The sequence below is a fragment of the Canis lupus genome, chromosome 5 (genome assembly GCF_011100685.1).
Source record: "Canis lupus familiaris isolate Mischka breed German Shepherd chromosome 5, alternate assembly UU_Cfam_GSD_1.0, whole genome shotgun sequence".
Taxonomy (NCBI): domain Eukaryota; kingdom Metazoa; phylum Chordata; class Mammalia; order Carnivora; family Canidae; genus Canis; species Canis lupus.
The window spans coordinates 80,414,645-80,437,909 of record NC_049226.1 but is presented as its reverse complement, the minus strand read 5'-3'; the positions used below and the strand labels follow the sequence as shown (position 1 = coordinate 80,437,909).

The 23,265-nt window shown below is 40.6% G+C and overlaps 1 protein-coding gene across 1 annotated transcript in view; it reads left to right on the top strand.

Moving 5' to 3' along the window:
* Positions 1 to 23,265, top strand: part of WWP2 (WW domain containing E3 ubiquitin protein ligase 2) — a 120,500-nt gene that overhangs the window by 69,191 nt on the left and 28,044 nt on the right. Inside the window, exons 7-8 of the mRNA NM_001284474.1 lie at positions 9,125 to 9,335; positions 21,932 to 22,021. Coding sequence (NP_001271403.1) covers positions 9,125 to 9,335; positions 21,932 to 22,021 — 301 coding nt within the window. The remainder of the gene's footprint in view (positions 1 to 9,124; positions 9,336 to 21,931; positions 22,022 to 23,265) is intronic.

Below are 23,265 nucleotides of genomic sequence, written 5' to 3'. Positions count from 1 at the left end.
TTCTTTCTTCTTGTGTGATTTTTTTTCATAGCATTTGATTTTTTTTTTAAGATTTGGAGATTTAGAGATTTATATATTCTAGTACAGTTGTTTTTTTTAATTGTGGCAAAATATACATAACCATTAAACCATTTGAAGTGTGTAATTTAGTTTCAATGTTGTATACCTATCACTACCACTACACACATCCAGAACTTTCTCATCTTCTCAAACTGAAACTCTACGCACTTTAAACAATAACTTCCTCCTCTCCATCCATCCTCCAGCACAGCACCAACCCTTGGTAACCTCTATTCTCCTCTCTCTCTCTCTTTTTTTTGGTGTTCATATTTTTTTATATGTATATTTTTTTTTATTGGAGTTCTATTTTCCAACATATAGCATAACACCCAGTGCTCATCCCGCCAAGTGCCCCCCTCAGTGCCCATCACCTAGTCACCCCAACCCCCTGCCCACCTCCCCTTCCACTACCCCTTGTTTGTTTCCCAGAGTTAGGAGTTTCTCATGTTCGGTCACCCTCTCTGATTTTTCCCACTCATTTTCCCTCCTTTCCCCTATAATCCCTTTCACTTTTTTTTTTTTTATATTCCCCGTATGAGTGAAACCATATAATGATTGTCTTTCTCCCTATTCTCCTGTCTCTAAGAATTTGCGTATTCTAGGTACCTCTTATAAGTGGAATAATTTGTCCCTTTGTCTCTGGCTTATTTCACTTAGCATGCTTTCAGGATCCATCCATGTTGTAGCATGTATCAGATTTCATTCCCTTGTAAGGCTGAGTAATGTTCCACTGCATGTGTATATCACATTTTATTTATCCATTCATCTGTTGGTGGACCATATGGATCACGCCCATCTTTTGGCTATTGTGAATAATATTGATTAATGCTGTTGTGAACGTGGGTGTATATCTATCTGAGTCACTGCTTTCAATTCTTTTGTCTATAAACCTAGGAGTACAGTTGGTGGGGTGTATGTCTGGTAATTCTGCGGAACTTTTTGAGGAACCCCCAAACTATTTTCCCTGGCAGCTGTACCATTTTACATTTCCTCTAGCAGTGAATGAATGTTCTGGTTTTTCCAAATCCTTGCCAACACTTGTTTTCTGTTTTTTTGTTTATTTGTTTGTTTTTTGGTAATAGCCATCTTAATGTATACAAAGTACTTAGGTATAAATTTTATCTGTTAAATTTATGATTTTAAGTTTCCCTCCTATATTATTCTACATTTTGTCTCATTTTCTGTGGCTTTTATAGAAAAGGAGATAGAAAATTTAAAAATAATTGTGCCTGAGCATTTAAAAAAAATGTGTGTAGTTTTACTTTTTGCTTTGGTAGTGGAAAAAATTCTCTCTTGGCTGTGGCTGGAGTAAATACTTTATTCTGTTTTACCTTTTGTTTTTCATCGTGTCACAGAATAAGTTTTGTAATGGAATGTACAGTAGTATATCTAAATACATATGTAAACATAATGAAGTCTGAATCTAAATTTAATTTTTCTTTGTATTGGGGTCCTATTACTCCAGAAATACTAATTTTTTTTTCCTCACTGATGGTTTTACTTAGTGTTTATCACTTACCATGTTCTTCCTATGCAGTGAGAATTTATTTCTGGACTCTTTACTCACTTCATTTATTTATTTCCAGTTTGGGGCCATTCCCATGTGATTTTGATTATTGACACGTTGGTAGTGTGTTTTTCTAATGTCTTGAAGGGCTCCTTCTGCCCTATTACTTTTTCTCCCTGATAGTCTTTGGCAGTTTATACATTTTCAAAACTAATTTCAGTCTTTGGGTTCCTAGAAGCATGTTAGAACATAAATGGGAGTGGGGTGAGTGTACCTATTGGTCAAAGAAGGACTGAACTTTCCCATGGTGTGGCTTTGCCTGTCTCTAAGTTTTTCTTCTTGTTTTCCATCTAATTTTTCTTTTTCATTTAGTTTAGTTGTTTTTCTTTATATATAAGCCTCACCCACTCTATGCCATGCTAATTATGAAAGATTTTTCTAGTTTTGGTTCCTCTTGTGAAGAACTGAGCAGTTAATTGCCTTGGAAATCCATTGCTTTTGTCTTATTATTTTTTAAAATTAATTAATTTATTTATGATAGTCACAGAGAGAGAGAGAGAGAGAGAGAGAGAGAGAGGCAGAGACATAGGCAGAGGGAGAAGCAGGCTCCATGCACCGGGAGCCCGATGTGGGATTTGATCCTGGGTCTCCAGGATCACGCCCTGGGCCAAAGGCAGGCGCTCAACTGCTGCGCCACCCAGGGATCCCTGCTTTTGTCTTATGGATGAGATACAGTGACTGCTTTGCTGTGCATTGTATGTTACAGGCTGATCTTCAGTTTAAAAAGTTTCTGTCCTTGGCAGTTGCCTTTGCTGTGCCTGAGTGTGGGGCCTGAAAAGCCCTGTGTATGTACCAAGAGCCTGCACTACACCACATACACCTGAAGATCTTGGAACATGCAGTGAGCTGGAAGCGAGTCCAGGATTAAGAACAAGAATTTACAAATCCTGATCTTTTTTTTGGCTGTGACTAGAGTGTGTCTTAGTCCTAAATGAATATCTGATTCATAAAGTTAGAATGTTTAACAACATCACAGAGGGAACCTTGTGAAATACTCCTTGTTGCAGAAACCAGAGGCCATTCAACTACCATTTTACCTACTTACCCCATTTACCGTGTCATCTTGGTACTCAGCTTTTCTTCCCACAAAGGAAATCCATTTAAACCATCTTCATTTCTTCTCCCCTCCCTCCACCATTACTTTTACTTCATGGTATCCTGGATTTGAGTACTGATTTTGCTGTTTTCTAATTGCATGGCACTTGTTTGGATGGAAGCTCTTTGAGCTTCAGTTTTATCTTAAATAGAATGGGGATAGTATTATCCTTATGGAGCTATTGGGCAGATAAATGAACTAATGAAAATAAATTTGCTAAAGGCAATGTAGGTTCCTAGATTGGATCTGGGAACAGAAAAAGGACATTAGTGGAGAAGCTGGTGAATCCAAATAAAGTTCTGAAGTTTGGTTAATAGTAATGTACTGGTGTTCATTTTTTTAGCTTTGATAGTTGTGGTATGCTTATATAAGATAGTATGCCCTTGACTCACTTTCCCTTAATATTTTTTTTTAAATTTTTTTAATTTTTATTTATTTATGATAGTCACAGAGAGAGAGAGAGAGAGAGAGAGAGAGGCAGAGACATAGGCAGAGGGAGAAGCAGGCTCCATGCACCGGGAGCCCGACGTGGGATTCGATCCCAGATCTCCAGGATCACGTCCTGGGCCAAAGGCAGGTGCCAAACCGCTGCGCCACCCAGGGATCCCCACTTTCCCTTAATATTAATATCTTTCTGCTATCTTTGCAACTTAAAAAAAAATATTTTATTTATTTATTCATGAGAGACACAGGCAGAGGGAGAAGTAGGCTTCACATAGGGAGCCCGATGCGGGACTCCATCCCAGATCCTGGGATCACTCCATGAGCCAAAGGTAGACACTCAACTGCTGAGCCACCCAGGCATCCCTGCAACTTTTCTTTAAGCTTAAAATTATTCCAAAATAAAAATGAAAAGAAACTGCTTTGCAATTGATAGTGTTACACAAGTGTCAGGTGTTTTTGTTTCAGATCCCTTTCATTAGATTATTAGGTTTATTGAACAAGTATTGAAAAAATAGGGCAGCCCTGGTGGCGCAGCGGTTTGGCGCCGCCTGCAGCCCAGGGTGTGATCTGGAGACTCTGGATCGAGTCCCACGTCGGGCTCTCTGCATGGAGCCTGCTTCTCCCTCTGCCTGTGTCTCTGCCTCTCTCTCTTTCTCTCTCTCTCTCTGCATCTCTATGAATAAATAAATAAAATCTTAAAAAAAAGTATTGAAAAAATATTTGTCAAATGCCATTTTGCTAAGGACCATGGATGGTGGATGGTGTAAAGATTTACAAAATAAGGTCTCTGCTCTGTAATCTATTTAAAAGAAAATTGCTGAAGACACTGTCAGCTAGGTACTAACACAGCAGACATCAACGGGGCTGTGTGGTTGAGTAGTCAAGACCACAGGTGTGAGATCCACAGAGAGGATCAGTCTGGCTGAAGTCATGGACAGGGTCTCCAGAGAGTGGGGCCACAGTGAGCAGAGAGGTGTAGGCAAGGACACTGGAGACAGAGTGCAAGTAGTGAAAAATGAAGGAAACAAATTTGCCCTTGGTCTAGGGAAGGGGTGCAGTCTTCGCGGTGAGCTCAGTTGTCTCCATCAGAGAATTAGGGTTAATAGAGAGCATTGGCTCTTTGTATTGAATAGAGCTATAATGTAAAATATAGTTGTTCTTGAAGACATGAGTAAATTGTAACTCCTTGTCTCCTTGTTTTTGTCAATCCAGTTGTTTTCTGTACCTGAAGCTACATGATGGCTTGATCATGGTGCTCTGTCACTGGGTTACCAGTGTGACTGTAAGCCAGTAATGTAATCATCTGAACTTCAGTTTCTTCAGACAATAAGCTGTGATAGGGTGGATTTATCTCTGAGGTTCTTTCAAGCTCTCATGTTCTAAGAATGTGTATATACACATACATACACTTTTTGAGAATAGAATACAAGCACAGACACAGAAAGCTTGTCAGTGCAAGGATATCCAGCTTTCATACTCTTATTTCCAAATCAAAGTGTAGCACAAAGCTCCAAAACAGATGAGCTCCTGTGGTGAATGAAGGGCTCTTGGGTAGGGCTGTGGACAGACACAGTCTGTCCTTTTGAACTAGATTTGCATCTGTGTGAAGAGTCAGGTTCAAATAGCATTGATTGGAGGGTCTTTTTCCATTGGCATGCCATGGAAAATTAGGCTCTCTGCTTTTGTTCTTTTCCTGGTCAACAATTTCATAATAATTATTTTTTGTAGGGAGTACATGTATATCATGAGAATTTTAAAAGTATAAAAGCTCAAACAGTACAAAGAAAGTCTCCTTCCTGTTCCAGCCCTCGGGCCTCCACTTTCCTCCCCAGAGGCAGTCACTGTTGGTTTCTTATGATTCTTTCAGAGATATTCTTTGTCTATACAAGCAATATGCATGTATATTTGAAAACACACACACACACACAGTAGGACAATGTACATGCTGTTCCACACTTTCCCACTTAATAATTATCTTAGAAATTTTGGCATAGAATTTGAAGCAAACTTGAAGAACTTTGCCACTTCCCTCCTTTGTCAACCCAAACCAGAGGTAGGGACAATTTTAGTATAAAAAAAAATCCCAATAATCACCATGGGTTGAAATATTTTAAATATGTTTAAATCCAAGAGCTTATAATGATTTTTACACAGACTAAAATTTCATTGTTCATTTTTGGAGGATGTGAGGAAGTCAGTTCATTTTTCTGAAAACCAATAAGTGAAAGGAAAGGTCCAAGCATTTCTCCTACTTTTTCTTTGCAAACTGAACCTCAAGGTAGCCAAGTAGTTGATAAGCCAAGGACATAGTAGATTTAGAATATGACTGTTTCGCAGTCTCCAACCAATTTATGGATTTAGGCAGTAATCAGTGAGTGCTAACGTTGCAAAAGGGTGACAACCAGATGATATGTGCCTCCCGATAGAAGTATGCAACTCTGTGTGTGTCATAAACATTGAATATATAAAAGCAAAAGAATATTATAATGAACTTACACCCAGCTCTAAATATTACTGGTTCATGGCTATTCTAATTTCATCTACAGGCCTACCTACCTCTGTTCTCCACACCCATCCCCATCTCCCCCACCGCCTCTCTATTACTACATTTAAATTTTTTATATTGCCAGATGTTCTCCACAGAGATTTTAATAATTTCTTCTCCTGCCAGTGATGTATGAAAATGCCAGGTTTTCTTATATTCTTACCAGTATGTGATTAAATTTTTTATGGGTGGATGGGGCAGAGGGAGAGGAAGAGAGAGAATCTTAAGTAGGCTCCATGCCCAGCTCAGAGCTCCACGCAGGGCTTGATCTCACAACCCTGAGATCATGACCTGAGGCAAAATCAAGAGTCAGACCCTTAATTGACTGAGCCACCTGGGTTTCCTGGAATATTCTTATTCTTTTTCTTTTCTTTTCTTTTCTTTTCTTTTCTTTTCTTTTCTTTTCTTTTCTTTCTTTTCTTTTCTTTTCTTTTTTCTTTCTTTTCTTTTCTTTTCTTTTTTTTCTTTTCTTTTCTTTTTACCAATCTGATAGTTTAAAAAATCGTACTTCATTCTAGTCTTCAATTGCATTTCTTGTCTCATAATTGAGATTGAGTATCTTTTAATAAATTTAGGGGTGATTTATATTTCCTTTACTCTGAAGTGTCTGTGCATATTTTTGGTCTTTTTCTTATTGATTTGTAGAGATTCTTTTCATATCAAAAAAATTAGACGTTGGGCCGTAATATGAGTTGGCAATAATTTTCCCCAGCTTTTGGGTTTTTTTATCTTGCTTTGCTTGTGATTTTTTTCCCATTAAAAAAAAAATGTTTCTAATGTAGTTGAGTTCATCCATCTTTTATATCTTCTAGATTTTATGTGATACTTCAAAAAGGTTTTTCTACTTTGAGATAAAAGTATTCTCTCTTTTCTTTAGTTCCTCTTTAATTTCTTATGTCAAAATTTTTGATTCATCTGGAATTTATTTTCATGTCCTGAATAAAGTAGATATAACTCTTTTCCCCAGTGCACTACCCAGTTGTCACAGCACTGTCTACTGAATGATCTCTTTGCTGCACTCGTTTAAAATGCCACCTTTGTCATATGTGTCATATAATTTTCATGGCTATTCTTCTGTATTTAGTTTTTCTTATACCTTTTTAAAAAAAACGTTTTATTTATTTTAAGGAGAGAGAGAGAGAGACCTCGAGTGTGAGCAAGGGGAGGGGCTGAGGGGAAGGGAGAGAAAGAGGCAGACTGTGCTGAGCTTAGAGCCGTTGTAGGGCTCAATGCCACCGACCGGAGATCATAACTTGAGCCAAAATCAAGAGTTAGAAGCTTAACCTATTGAGCCACTTCAGCTTACCTAGTTTTTCTTATAACTTTTAGAATGAATTTATTTAGTTCTCAAAAATATCATGATGGTTTTTTTCTTTAGAATTAAATAAAATTTATAGATTTGCATAAAGAGAATTGCCATCTGTTGTGTTTTACTAACTGCTGAACTAGAATAGGAATAGAAGTATGAAATATCGCCTTTGTGTGGGGGAAACACGAGTTGCATAAGATGGAGTTACTTATTAAACAACTAATTTAGTTGATGTGGCAGACAGTATTTCATACTCTGGGGAGAAAGCAAATGAATTGATCATAGGTAGTCTCTAAGCTCTTTTCCATTTCTTTTTTTTTAACATTTTATTTATTTATTCATGAGAGACACAGAGAGTCAGAGACACAGGCAGAGGGACAATCAGACTTGCTGCAGAGAGCCTGATGTAGGACTCGATCCCAGGACACCGGGATCACGACCTGAGCTGGAGGCAGACACTCAACTGCTGAGCCACCCAGGCGTCCCTCTTTTCCATTTTTTAAGAGCGGGTGGCATCACGTCATGTGAAGAAATTTTGGTTTCAGCTGGCCACCAGTTTCAGGTTAGACAGTAGGATCATGTCCACAGAGGGAGAAGTAGAGCACAGTGAGTGAGTAGTTCAGGCTCTGAAGGCAGGCAGTATGGGTGAGAATTAGGTGTGCCTTGACCTCAGCAGGTTATTTGACCTCTTTGAGCCTCAGTTTCCACAGTTGTAAAATGGGATATTAATTGTACCTAATGTGTAGGATTGTGTGTGAGGCTTATATGAAATAATTCAAAATGCTTTGCACTTTGCCTGGCACACATTGATGTTCTCTGTGCATGTTAACTAATACCACTTATATTGGAAATCTGACTCCACTGATCTGGTGGTATCTGATATATGACATTCAGTTCTTCCTGTCATTATTGAGGAGAGGCAGTAGAAAAGATACCTAGAAGAGAGCAGCTAGGTGATAAGAAGGGAAGGACCTAAAAATATTAAAGCAAGAACAGGCCTTCTTACCAGAAAAGAGAAGGTGAATGAGAAACAGGGTGGCCTATACTTACTGTATATGGAGTGGGGGTGGGGATTGGGACCAGATAGTGGAATTCTGCTTAACATAAGAAAAAACTTGCTGGCAGGACATCTGCTCAAAGATGGAATGGTTCCATAGCAAGTTCCTTGTCAGAAGCATTTAAGAAGACTCTAGATAGTACATTTGTTACATTTGAAACTGCAAAAAGAATTTCTGAATTAGAAAGATGAGGCTAAATCACAACTAAGGGATTTTCCTACAAAATTCTAGTTTAAATGTGCACACATATGCAATCACATATGTAGAAAAATTCTCTGCATATGGCTTACCCATTTTCAAAGAATTCCTCAAAAACCTTGTTTGATCTCTTTTTGAGTGGGAGGATATTGTATTGTCTTGGAGTCCTTGTGAACACCAGTGATCATCAAAGAAATAAAGAAATGGAGAAAGAAGGAGACTCGGAACAGGCTTATTTGACTTCTTTTTGTCTTTTGTTACCTTGAAGACAAGTCCCTCATCTTTGGAGCCCATCTTTTTCATCTATGTTATTAATCTTTGCTCCATACTTTGAGCTTGAGTCTTTCAAAGAGCAAGCACATTGTTGGAAGTTTTTAGCTTCTTAGTGTATAGAGAGCTTTTTGAAGGAAGGTGCTATTTATGCCCGGCAGACAAATGACAAGTTTAAAGAAAAGTATGTGACCCTATAGATGTGGCATTGGCCTTGTTTCATTTAGCACCAATGTACCTCCCTGTCATCCTCTTCCTTCCTGCTACTCTTTTATTGTAATATATGTCATCATAATACTTTAGAAAAATTTCATGAAGGTATACAAAAAAGGTAATATTTAATCTATTTATTTCAGATCCATCTCTCAGTTTGGGGGGAGGGGGGCCAGAGAGCAGAGGCAGGCCGTTCCTGACATGCTGTAATTTCCAAAGTTATGTTTTGTAAAACTTTGTGCTGTCACCGGATACATGCACAGTAACATTGCAGGTACCGTGTTACCACTTTAAGGGGAAAAAATGTAGCAAATGTGAACACGAGTCTGAGTTGATCTCTCAAGTATGATTTCTCTCTTTTCAGTGACTGATGAACCCGCTGCAGCCACTGATCCTGAAGAACCCTCTGTTGTTGGTGTGACATCCTCGCCTGCTGCAGTGTCGAGCGTGACCCCGAACCCCACTGCAGTGTCTCTCCCCGCTCCAGCCACACCGGCGGAAGGAGAGGAGCCCAGCACTTCAGGCACACAGCAGCGCCCGGCGGCTGCCCAGGCCCTCGATGCTCTGCCTGCTGGGTGAGTAGCCTTCCGGCCCACAGCAGCGCTTCCCCCACTCAAATCTGAGGCTCCTTCACCAGCAGAGAAACAACACGGTTATTTATTGCCCAGTGGCCTGTAGTCTCTGGGGAGGCTGCTGTGCATAGGAGCGAGCGAGGTGTAGAAGAACTGCTTGTTCTACATAAATCTTGAAAAGAATCTAAATCATCTGGGGCAGAATCAATGCTACCTTATACTATGACTTGAAACGAACAACTTGACTAAGAGAGTGTGGCTTTTATGAAACAAGGAGCTCATTTTGCCTTCCTTAGTCTTTGGAGAGTGTTCGTCTAGATCCTCCTCAGAAAACTGCTTTTCTCTGTTGAATTTTATCTTAGCAGTCTATGGAGGACATTAGGCTCTGAATATTACTGTATATTACTCCTGTAATAGAGGGGCTGCTGTTAACATGGACTGCTAGTTTTCTTGGCATCCATCCTTTAGTTCAGAGTTAAATCTGATGGTAAAGACCTTGGATGATAAGAAGATGGCCCCATTAAGCCAAAAGGGAGTTGAAGTTTGGCTGTATAGTGAATAGAGATTAAGAGCATGGGCCAGGGGATCAAACAGATCTGGCTTCCAATCCCCCTTGGATCCTATGTGACCTTGCTCAAATGGCTTGCCATCTCCGTAAGGGGGAGTTAATAATCATGCATACCTCCCTAGGAAGTTAAGAGCATTTAGGAAGCACTCACCCAATGGTGAATGATATTTTTGAATTGATTGTGAAGGAACCGCAACGGAAGGGAACTGAGGTCTTATCTTGGCCAATACAGTCACAGTTAGGGCCAATCCTGTTGTGGTCCTGAAGTCCATCCTGGTTATCAGTTTGGTACCAAGGAAACCGGTGTCTCTATCACCAGAGTCACTGGTCTGGCTGATGGTGGTGGTAGTGGCGTGTGAGTGGGTCCTCTGAACCCTTGTTATTCATAAAGGAAAGGAAAGGGTGCATGGTCTCTTGCTTGATGTATATATAATATGCCCTGTCTTCTTAAGCCTCTTTAGAAAACTCACTTGTTAAAAACAAAAATCGTAAATCTGAAGGCAGATGTGATTTTTACCACGTACGTATCATATCCTTAGCATTTGGCCCACTACCTAACATATACTTTAATAAAGTATGATGAATAGATGAAAAGTATTACAAGTAGTTCCTCATACCTTGAACCTGGAGAGATGGGGTAATGAGAGGTAACTGAGAAGTTTTTGTGAAGTTTTCGATTTTGCGAAAAGATTAATAACCAATTGCTTGTGTCCAACTCTTTTCTACGGAGATTTATGTTCTCTTTTTGTATGTGGTAAAGGGTACTAGAAGGACCTTTGTTTGGTTTATAATTTCAGATCTGTATGCTGTAATTTGGGGGTAACAGAGCAAAATCATTTTGGCAGAAAGGAGAGAAAATGGCCGCCTGTGTCCCCTGTGAGCTGTTTGTTTTCTTTCCGCTGAGCAAATGCCTGGAAGGCCGGCTTCGCTCCTGTGTCAGTCACAGGCAATTAGGGCTAATGGCTCAACATGTCTTTATGTGGGGTGTGTGTGAGGGTTACTGTTCTCTGGGATTGGGCTCTTCCTGTTTCCAGGCAGCTGGAAGACTCCAGGCCCTGAAAACACTCTTTATTCTAAGTTTGGCAGATGGAGCAGCCCAGGGAAGCTGATTCCCCACCCCCATCCTTGCCAGAGGCTGAAGCCCTTTGCTGAGGTAGAGCCTGAACAGTCTCTTTTCCTCAGAGCGTTTAGAATGTTACGAGATTCGTGTGCGGGTCTGGGGAGGCCACTGCCCACTGCTAACATGTATGATGGTTCAGAGAAGGGTATTGAGACCCAGTGTTCCATCTGAAGGCCCTAAGGTGCCCACCCCTAAGATGGTGGGAGCTTAGTACTTTGCACACTGTCTCAAGGCCTGGGGATTGGAGATCGCCACCAGAACTGCTGACGGCGTGGCATGAGGATGGCATGCTTTCAGTTTGCTGCTGTGTGATGGCAAATCAGAGGACATACTCCCTGAAGTGCCCTTGCCACCTCAATGACCTACCGTCACACACTAGCTTACTTGCAAGTTCAGGAGCTCTGATTAAGATGGGTTATTCCTTTATTCCTGGTACCCGGCTTCACGAGTCAGGAGACCAGGTTTCACCTTTTTAAATAAAACTCTGAGCATGACATTTCACACCTGGAATGCTGCTGTGGCCGCGCATTGTCTTTAGGGATAACTTCTCAAATCCTTAACAAGCCCTAAAAAGCCCCACGTGATATGACCTCACTTCACCCTCAAGCCTTCCATGGAAGATTCTGCTTTGCTCTCTAAGCTCCAGCCTTAATGAGTTAGGTTAGTTTGACCAATGTACCACCTTTTCTCTGGACTTAGGACCCTCCACCATGCAGCTAGCTTTTGCCGAAAACTTCCTCACCATTTTTTCCATTAATCAATCAGCATTTCCTCTGGGAAGCCTTGATCCTTGGTAGACCAGGTCAAATGGCCCTACCTCCTGTGACACTCTGTTCACATGTGTATTTGCTTGTTTCACGTCTCTCTGCCCTGCTGAGCTGTAAATCTCAGGACGACAGAGAGACACAAAGTAGGCCCCCCAGATGTATTTGTAGTGAATAAATTTAAATGCTTTTTTTTTTTTTCTTTCTTCACCTGGATGAATGTGTTCTGCTTCTTTGATACCTCAGATAGCAACTGTGACAGGAATATTGCATTTTCTTCCCAGAGGCCAGAGCAGAAAGCTGTCATCCACTGGGCTGATTGGCTTTGGGTTCAAATATGCATCTCTCCTGGGTCCTTGTGCACTGGGAGATCCCACGGAGCATATCTCCTCTTGACTAAGGCATTTCTGAGCCACTCAACACTGCTTTATCAAGGCATCTGGCTGACCATCTCTTCCCAACTTGATCTTCTGAACCCCTTCAGTCTCCTCTACTGTGCGATGACCAAGGTTCCCTGGGGAATCCCAAGGGCCCATCTTCCTGGTGACTGCATTGCCTTTCTGAAACATGCAGCATTTGCGACTTTTTTTTTTTTTATAAGATTTTTATTTATTTATTAATAGGAGACAGAGAGAGAGAGGAGACACAGGCCGAGGGAGAAGCAGGCTTCCTGTGGGGAGCCCAATGTGGGACTCGATCCCGGGACCCCAGGATCACGATCTGAGCCAAAGGCAGATGCTCAACCACTGAGCCACCCAGGCGCCCCATGACTCTGGTCTTAAAGAGTTTGCACACATCTGTATGTTTTAAGGACCAAAGACTACAGAAGGCTGGGGTGCATAAGTCCACAGACAGAGCACCCCTCGGCTCCTTTCTCTTTCCCTGTCTCCAAAGTCATTGGCTTCCTGCACTTTTAAAATTTAATTAGCACGAAAGAAGCCAAGTGGAAGGGTGTGGCATTTTCAGGTTGCAAAAGTACGTGGAAGGAGGGGGTGCCGGGAAGGCTGGGGGGACATGGCGAGATAGTGGCCCAGGCAGTGGGCAGTGGGGAGTGAAGCCACTTTGATCAGTTGGCCCCGCATCTGTTTTTTATCAGTCCCAAGCCCACTTTGGGAACCAAATGCTCATTAACAGACCGTGTGTACACGGCTTAGGTAAACTCCAAGTGCGTCCTGGGCCCTGCAGCTCACTCCGGCCGCCGCACACAGAGGCACATTATTTGCCTCTGGCAGCCTGCGCTCTGCTGTGGTTTCTTACATAAGGGAGGCCGTTGTGTTTGGACTGCCGACTTACCTCAGCACTGCCATTTCACACCATCCTTTTTCTCCCGCAGTCATTGGCTGGCCTGTGTGTTTCCTGCCTCAAAGTAGAATTATAATTGAGGAGGGCTGTTTTCTAGATCTTTCGGATTTGCCATCTCCCCTACCCCTATACCCAGTGATGGGCATCCAGAAGCCCTTTGCCCCACATGCTCCTTGAGACGCTATCAAGGATGACAGTCTGCTAAGAGTTCTTGGATATTTTGTTTGTATAGAGCTTTAAGAGACGTTGGAATTTGGAGCTTCTCTGCTAAGTTATAAACCAGCCGCTGCCATTGCATTTCATTCCAAACTCATTTTTGGCACTCGCCAAAAGATCCTTACCCGAGGAGTTTGAAAACAGTACTTCTTACACTGTCTGTGAAGAACTAGACCTCTTTTTTCCCCTGTTTTTGTTTTATTTTCTTATTTTCAATCTGTTAGGAATCTTTACTTTTGCTCTCTACTTATCCACTGATCATGTATTTAGATGCTGTGGCAACACCAAATTGGTACGAAAGTTCCTTAATGCTTAGAAACTTCTGTACTTTTCTAGTTGCTAAACAGTAACAGTTTAGACCGTGGACCATGCTTTGAGTAGCACCAGATTAAAGGATTATACTGGGAGATTCTGTGCCTTTTTTGCTGAATATGGTTTAGTTCTTGGCCATGCAAGGACTATTACCCGCTTAGGTAATGCTGAATATCAGCACTTGCTTCTGACTTCCTCCCCCTCATCTCAGAATGAAACCTTATTTCCAAAGATTCTTACGTCGTCCAAGGTTGGTCCATGAGACGTTCTCACACTACTACACGTATGTATAATTTGAGTTTCCATTCTTACTACACTTTCTTGAGACTCCTCAAGAGCAGAGATTATTGTGTCCATCTTTGTATCCCCAGCACCTAGCACAGTACCTGGCTCCGAGGGAGATGGGGTGAGAAATATTTGTTAATGACCAGATAAATGATTTCAATTTTCTGAGTAGCATTTAAGATTGAAAAAGATTCTTCTTAAGTAGAAAAAGAAAATAGTGAAGAAGAATAGCAGTAACAGACAAACACCCAGATTTAACCATTGGTGCTTTCCAGATTGTGTGTATTTTCCCCTGATTATTAGTAATAGCTAACATGTGTTCAGTGTTTACAGTGTGTAGGGGATGCTAAGTTTTGCCCTTGGATTATTTGGTGCAGTCTTCACAACACTGTGTGGTAGCTGCTTTTATCCAGATTTTACAAATGATGAAACCTTAAGCAATTTGCCCAGGACCACATATACAGATACATACACATAAATACATCTCTACCAAAATTTGATCATCTTACAGTATGTGCTTTTAAAACTAATTTTTTTATTGTAAAATGTTTTGAGCATGCCTATAAGAGTGGAAGAGTAATATGAGAAATGCCTGTGGGCTCACCAGCTCTGTCGAATTTTAGCATTATGCTGTATTTGCTATGGACTTCCCCTTTTTTAACTTCTTGATGAAGACATTACAAATACAGTAGAAAGTGTCTGTGAACCGCTTCCTGATTCCATTCCCTGTATACACAGATACATGGAACTTGGCATATTCATTTAAACCGCTATAAGGTATTCTAGTGTATGAATAGATAAATTTTTATGTATAATTCAAATTTATATTTATTATATTTATAATAAATATAGATATATAAAATATAAAAACTTATATAAGTATTTAAGCATCTATATTATATTATTTTAATAAACATTTATATTTAATTATTTTTATATATAATTATGCCTTTTGTTTGTATATTTAATAATAGCTTAGTAAATGTTTGTATATTTTATATTTTTACTATTATTATCTCCTCACAATTATAAACATGCTACAGTGAAGTTTTTCTGTGCATATCTTTTTGTCTGCATGTCTCTCTTTTTTAAAAACGATTTTATTTATTTATTTTACAGTGAGAGGGGTAGAGGGAAGGGCAAAGAGAGAGAGAGGTAATCTCAAGTAGACTCCCCGCTGAGTTCAGAGCTTGAGATGCAGGGCTAAATCCCAGGACTCTAAGATCATGACCTGAGCGGAAACCAAGAGTCAGACGCTTAATCAACTGAGCCACCCAGATACCCCTGCTTGTGTATTTCTCTAAGGCATGTGCTGGACCTGGACCGTCTTTACTGTAGGGGTTGAAGATCTTCAATATTAGTATATATGATCAAATTGCTCACCAAAACTCACACTCCCATGAGCATACATAAGGATTCCTGCTAAAACTTAGTATTGTGAGATTTTTTTTTCCTTTTGGCTTTTTTGATGGGTATGATTGGTGTCTCTTTGTGGTTTTAATTTGAATTTCCTTGATTACCATTGAGATTGAACCTCTTTTTACATCTTCTTCATGTGCCATTGTGTCTTGTCTAAAATTTTTTCCTATACTGATGTTGTAAAAATTTTACACATATACACTCTTCACATTTTGTTGATTTTAATATGCCTGTTATTTCACATTAGAACTTTAAAATCAAGATGTAATTTACAAGCTTCGTTGGCAGCATTTTTTTCTTTCTTAGTGATAAGTTAAATCATACAATTGATGGCATTTTCAATTTAATGAAAAATAATGTTTTTATATAATTTTTAAACAAAAATTTGATTGTATTGTGCATGTTATTTGTTGACTTATTTTTTCACCCAATATATTGTAAATACTGAACAAGACAATATTATCTATGCTATTTTCAATGACTGTACACCCATTATAGAAAGAACAATATATTTTACTAATCCTCCATTTGGGAGCAGTCAGTTTGTTTCTAGTTTTTGTGTAACAGGCCATAACATACTGTGATAGATGCACTTCTGGCTAAATCTTTGACGCATGTATGACAGCATACATCCTAGAAGCACAGCTGCTGAGTTAAAGGATATTTACATAGGAAAGGTTTTGACCAAGTTGCCAAATTGCCCTTTTGAAGGGGCATACCCATTTTTGCTCCCACCAGCTATTTTTTAAAAAGTGACTACTTCTCTGCATTGCCAAATTTATCTGCAAAATCTGTTATCAGCAGAAATGTTAAACTTTTTTCTTTCTTCCTTTTTTTTTTTAAATGTACACCATCTTGAGGAATTGTCTTGCCTCTCCATGAAAACATATGAAAACATACATTTTTATATTGCCATCTTTCACAGGAGCTTTGGAGACTTTTCCAATGCAAAGAAATTGGATGGTTGAAGAAGAAGAAAAATAGACTTAATGCATGAGCCTTGACTCCTGCTACACAGTGCCATTCTCTGCTTAAAGGGCATAAAGCACTGGTTGTTGATAGTTTTTAAGAAGGAGTTAGTGTGATTAGATTGAAAGGAAAGCTCAGTATCTCAAGAAAGTTTCTTGGAGGAAGACTGAGTTTAGCACATTTCCGACCCAGTTTACAAAGGATCTACTAAAGCCATGAAAACATTGAGCAGGAGATTTTTTTCCACTGCACCTAGATTTCTGGCTTGTAAAAATGTAAAAATGTCCTTAACAGAGGAAATAAATTGTATGGTTCACCCAGGAAGTGGCCGAAGCTTGGGGAGTAGGATTTGGTTCAGTCACTTATTAGAAGAGCATACAGTAAGAAACTGAATTCCATGGGGTTTTAGCCCGTGGGGAGTTGAACTTCCACATATGCAGCTTTAAGAATACTTGAATACTTTTAGTGTCTTTTTCTGAAGTTTAGTTTTTGTCTTAAATAGTCAACAAGGCATCTTTTCTTCGGGGTGTGCGAGGGTTCTGGCCTTTGTTTTCTTTTTTTTTTTTTTTTTTTTTTTTTTTTTTTAAATTTTTTTTAATTTTTATTTATTTATGATAGTCACAGAGAGAGAGAGGCAGAGACACAGGCAGAGGGAGAAGCAGGCTCCATGCACCGGGAGCCCGATGTGGGATTCGATCCCGGGTCTCCAGGATCATGCCCTGGGCCAAAGGCAGGCGCCAAACCACTGCGCCACCCAGGGATCCCTGGCCTTTGTTTTCTAACAGTGTATTTTGAATAAGAGTCAACTTTACCAAGGCCTAGTGCCTGTATTAGTAAAAGTGCACAAATTAGTAAATAATGAAAGTTAATAATGCCCTCACTAAGATTGAATTTTTGAGGATGTTAAATAGGTAAATACGTAAGTGCCTTTTAAAGAGAGCATCTCTGATACTAACCTGAACTCCTTGCCTGGCTTTCAGCCCTTCCCAACTTAATCCTACTCTTGGTGAAAATGTGATTCTGGCCAAACATAGGGAAATCTGGCCAGGGGGTATGTTGCTCAGGGTTGATTGAGTGGCAGAGTAATGGAGAATTTCCCGAAGACCTTTTAGGAAACCTTTCACAAGAAATGTAGTTTAGGGAACCAGACCATTTCCTTTCAGTTTATAAAGGAGAGAAACGATTGGGTGTCATCCTTACAATGGGATTTTTACCCTTTTAATGCTGGTGATGGCGGAGATGGGGGTGGTGGGGAGTGGGGGTGGGTGGTTAGGGCAGGGGCACGGAAGATAGAGAACTGAATAAAAGGCATAGGAGCGAAGGTAATTTAAGTTAAAAAAAAAAAAAAAAGAGGACCTACGATTAATTGAAATTGGAGACTTCTTTTTAAGTGCCTTGGAATACAAAGACCCTGTGTAGTCCACGGTCGAACTGAATGTTACTCGTTGAAGGCCAAGGAGCAATGTGTTGGGAAGGGACCTGAATCAAGCCTGATGCTTTGAACACTGTTTCTGAGAGCATCAAAGAAAACTATTCAGTGGGAGAGGATATGACCATGTGACCAGGATGCAGTATTGAGACCCATGGGTAGTGCGATTGAAAAGCTTTTTTATCTCAGTGTGAAGAAGGTGCTTATAAGGGACAGAAACCTAACCCCTGACAGGGATGTGCTGATGAAAGGTCGCTACCAGTATCACTTTCTTGGCATGAGGAGACCGAACCAAGACAGTTGGAAGGCTTCATCTATGTGGGTCAGCTGCTACTGAGGAGACAGGAGAATCGGGAGGCTCTTTTGATTGTTGCTAGAATTGACCGACTGTGCTACAGTGAATGAAGGGAAGAGGTTTGTGTGAATTCTGAGGAGCCGTGCAGGTAAGGGAGGAGTCGAGAGTTCCCTAAGAAAAGCAGTTAGGCCAGGTCATGGATCAGGGAGGACCTACATGGACATTTCATCTGAGCAGGAGTCCAATTTTAAAAGGAAAAATGTAGATATCAAAAAAGGTAATGCAAGAAAGGTCTCGTTCCTCTGGTAACTCTTTTTCCAGTTAAGCCAATTGAGGGTTCACAGAAGGACATGGAGATTTGCTGGACAATAACAGCTCCTGAAAGGGAGACTTTCATTTCTAGGATCAGCTGGGATCAAAGATGAGATGGACAGATCTTATCCGGGCTTGGAAAGAGCTGCTGTAACTCTTGAATGTAAGCGAAGAGGACTTCACGCCGATTTCCTTTCTGCCAGCGTGTGGGAATACCACTGTGTCAATTAAAGGCATTGACCTCATGGAATTTTAAGTGTTATCCCATCTTCAAATTAAATATGAGCCAAAGTACAACAAAATCAAGCTTTTCTCTTCACCTGAAATGAATTATAAAAGTAGAGACTACTTAGAAGATGAAAGTTGTAACAAAAGAATTTTTGGAATAAAGAAAAATGTGTTTTTGGCACATTTTATCTGCAATCACTGCAACAAATATTTTGTCTTTTTAAAAGGTGCAGCCTCACCCACATGTTATGGACGGGTTTCCAAATAGTGACTACAAAATGAGCAGACTCGTTTTTGTTGGTGCTGCTGTGCCAGAAACTGCCAAGGAAGAGAAGTTGCCTAGCTGACTTCTCAGGGAGCACTGAGAGGTTCTCAGCTACGTAAGCCTTCCTGGGAGCAAATGTTATGAAAAGAGTGGTTTGCTGCCATTTTCTTGAGTGGCTTCCGTATTTCAGTACCTAATGCATAAGCCACGTATCTTTTTCTCAAGACCATCTCATTTCCAAATTCAGATGACTAAAGAGGGTATCAGATTTGCTGCTCTAATACCAAGCAGACGGGAGGAGCTTGGGAATCTGGTGTGAAGCCACAGCATGTTAGCCTGGCTTTGTTTGCTGAGAGGTCCTCAGGAGAAAGGTTCTCTGTAGATATGGCACCAGCCTCTCGAGCTGGTAATACTTGTTTCTCTTTTGTCTTTAATTAGAAGGGCATCTAGAGGGAGAAGAGCTTTAGCTTTTTACCTAGTGTGCATTTTCATCTGGCCCCCTTTGGCAGATTATTCTTCCCTTTTGATTAAATAGTGAAGTGTACGGATCTTTTTGCATCAAGAGGAGTCAGGGCACCTGGGTCAAGTCACCCGTATCCACTTTAACCAGAACCTTGAGCAAGACTACCCAGGAGAGGAGATGTTCTCGAGCACATGTTGGCGGTGTAGGTAGCACTCTGGTCCTCAAGCCTGAGGCTAATCCCTTTTGAGGTGGGACTGTGGACCCACTGGACCTCACTGTTCCCAGGGCTAACCCTCCCAGTGGTGCAAGCTGTGAGCCTCTCCTGGTAGATCACGTCTGAGCAGAGGGCTGTAATTAGAATGGAGCCTAGACATGAATACAGTGGACCCATTGTAATTACTCCGCAGTGGTCTTGATTCTACAGAGCGCCATACCTGGATTCCAGTGCTGGGGAAAGCTGTTCGCTTTGAGATTGGAATCGGGAAGGCACCTGGCACCTTGTTTTTGGGATAGTAGGTTTCCTATAAATTCCACTTGACTTTCCTTTCCCTTATTTCTTCCTTTCAGCATGTTGTGGTACAACTCAATGGCTGGGGAGTCAGAGCTGAGCTGGAATGACACGTAAAAGTTACTTAGCTTCTCTGATCCTCAGTTTTTTCTATGGTGGTGGCATTTCCAACCTTAAAGGATGAAGGCAAGGACTGCTTGGATAAAACATGAGCTTGTAGCTCATTGCAGATGCTGAGAGGGTGATGGTACCTCCCCCCTTCCTTTGTGTTACAAGCGTCATGTATATCAGTAGCTGAACTAGCCTCTGAGGTATTGAGCACGCAGGCTGCTGATCAGACATTTTGGTTTAAATAAGAAACAGTATTGAATAAAGCTAATGTCCATTTACACATGGGCATTTATAAATGTCTTATTAAATAAGACATTTATTTTGGTATATAGTCAACTCTGCTATTACATATGTGTTATTAAAAATCACCACATGTGCAAAAAAAATATGCAATAAAAACCACAGGGCTTACAGGAAAAAAATGGGTTAGGAGTATAACACTTCAAAATGTGTCAGTGACGGGGCACCTGGGTGGCTCAGTTGGTTAAGTGTCTGTCATCAGCTTAGGTCATGATCTTAGGGTCCTGGGATTGAACCCCGCATCAGCAGAGTCTGCTTCTCCCTCTTCCTCTGTGATCTCTCTCATTCTGTCTCAAATAAATAAATAAAATCTTAAAAATAAAAGTGTCAGTGATACGAAAAATAAGAACCTAATAATGATGGTAGCACAGCTTTACACACGTTGAGTGATTGAGATACATAAGGCTACAATATAGTGTGTGTTCCCATGAAAAGACCTGAAGTGTGCTTGTGGAAGCGGGTGTCCAAAGAGTTTGAGCTTGTGAATGTTGTCGCAAAGTGGTGCAAGAAGGGCTACCTGAAATCAGATGGGAGTTATAACGCCAGATGTGGATGAGTACAACGTGTAGTAAACTGAGACAGCTGGTGGATGCATATGGTGTATTCCTCCGTGACTGGGTTCAGCTGGGGGAAGTCATCTGTGTGCGTTTAGTGTTTCTAAAAGGAAAAGTCCTACATAAGCAAACACAAAATTCACATTATGCTCACATTGTTCCCTCATGTATCAATCATGTTGGGATAGATTTATGTTTTCAAAACAAGCATTTCAGCAGAACTGACTGTACTAACTTCCTGGAAAAGTTCACCTTCCCCTAGGCAGTACCCACAAGTAGAAGTGAATGAAATCAATGTAAAACATAAAGGCTAATGGGATCATTAACATCCTTTATAAAGTGGTGATCATTTTATAAATCTAAAAATGTGCATCCTTTATATATGGATTACTATATTCTGGGTAAGTGAAGTTATTGTCAGACTGAGTTGAGGATGGGAGTCATGGTGGGGTTGGGGTGGGTGGTCCTTAGTTGTATTTTGTAGTGATTTTGCTTGTAGATTATTTCTTTGGAAATAATCCACTCGTTGCCACTGTTGGCACCCCTGTCTCATATTAACTTACACGCAGACTCATGAGAAGTCAATGAATAACATGAGGAGAGCAGTCAATAAATAACACCATGCTGTGTTTCTTGATTCACCCAGATCTCTGTTAAAGATCCTCTGTAAATGAATCTTGTATTTTGAAAAGAAATGTGATCACGAATATATATGATGCTAGGAGAATAGGGATAGTCTTCTAATTTGTGACAAAGGTTAGAGGGTCTGTGAAGCCCAGAAATCACATACAAATTTTTGTTGGTAAGAGCACTGTGGAAGACAAGTATCCTTGGCTTATATCACATTCCTAAAGGGATCTTTGATCCTGAAATGGCCATGAAACAGTGACTTAGAAAAATCTGTAGAATGTAGATTCATATGGGTCATTTAGGAGAAGCTGGAGTGATCTATGGCATATCATAGTACAGTGACTTGATAAAGAGGAGCTTTGGTTCTCAAGAAGTACTACTGGGTGCCACCATCAGAGATAGCATGGAGCTGGTTTGACCACTGGGTTGATCTCACAGGTCCTCTTTGTCCTCTCAGAGTTGCCACATCAATAGTGAAGATTCCTTCTCATACAAGGGGTTATGCCTTTCAACTATGTATTTCATGCTTCTCTTGACTTTATTTTTCAGATGGGAACAGCGAGAGCTGCCTAATGGGCGTGTCTATTATGTTGACCATAATACCAAGACCACCACCTGGGAGCGGCCTCTTCCTCCAGGGTAAGGCCTGAGCTGGCAAGCCCTGAGACTCTAGAATTGGCACCAAGAGTCACCCACTGTGTTCTCTACCATTCATTGCCATAGCCATTTTTTTAGTTTCCCCTACTCTCTGCTCCTTTCCCTATCTTTTTTCCCTTTCCATTGTCTTCTACATTCTTTCTTCTCTCTCTCTTTTTTTTTTTTTTTGCTGCTTCCTGGGCCATTGGTATCTTGATGGCCTCGGTTATTTCACCTACATGGGTACCCTATCAGGGCCAGGTTCTCAGTCTCTTTCTGCAGAGCTAGCAAAGCATAGGGACATTTATCCGTGGTCACTTGACTACTTTTCCTATTCACTTAATTCTTCTCTCATTTCTTAGGAGATCTTAGGATTTTTAGAGCATCTCTGGGGAAAAAAGGGCACGGGGAAGCCAGGATAGAAAGAGTGTTGATGTGTTTCACAAGAAGCTTATGCCAAATCGGCCCCTGAGGGGTGCTTCTCGTTCAGCTGGGCTTTGTGAGAACGCAGCTAAGTTCTCTAAAACCAGAGGATGAATGAGGCTTCCAAGAGAGAAGACTGTCCAAGTTCAAGGAGAAGGGGTTTGGTTCTGCTTGCCAGGGACAGAAAGTTCTTTCCACATGTGCCTTTTGGTCCTGGGAGCTTTCAAAAGAGAATGTATTCTGCTCTCAGGAGAGAATCACCTCCTAGTAAAGCATTTATGAAGGGCTCCTGCTGAAAATATGAACACCTCCTCACCATAGAGGGAGAGGATGTCAGAGGTGGGGAATATCAGGAAAAACCCTTGTACTCTGATTTAGTGGTCAGGTATATGCCAGGCAAACACCACCTCACCTGCTGGTCCTACAAATTTCCATGGTTGGTCTGTTTTTCGTTTCAGTTTTCCAGTAGAATGCTTGTTTTCCTTTTTTTCCCTTACCCTTCTGGAAATGAAACTATAATCTGTCATCATTAGTCCTCATTCTGTTTTCTACTTTAAGTCCAGAATATTTACTTACACATTTAACCAAAGTAAAATATTGACTTCTTCGAAAAAAAATCAGACTTTTTACTCTGGAAATTATGGAAATTGTCATATTAATATAAATAGTTTCAAATACCCACTAAGTAGAGAGAATCCCCACATACTCAGCCCTTGGCTTCAGTAATTACTCAACTCATGGCTAGTCTTAGTTCATCTATACCAGGGGCTGGCACACTAGGAGGCTGTAGACAAAATCCAGCTTCTACCTGTTGTCAATAAAGT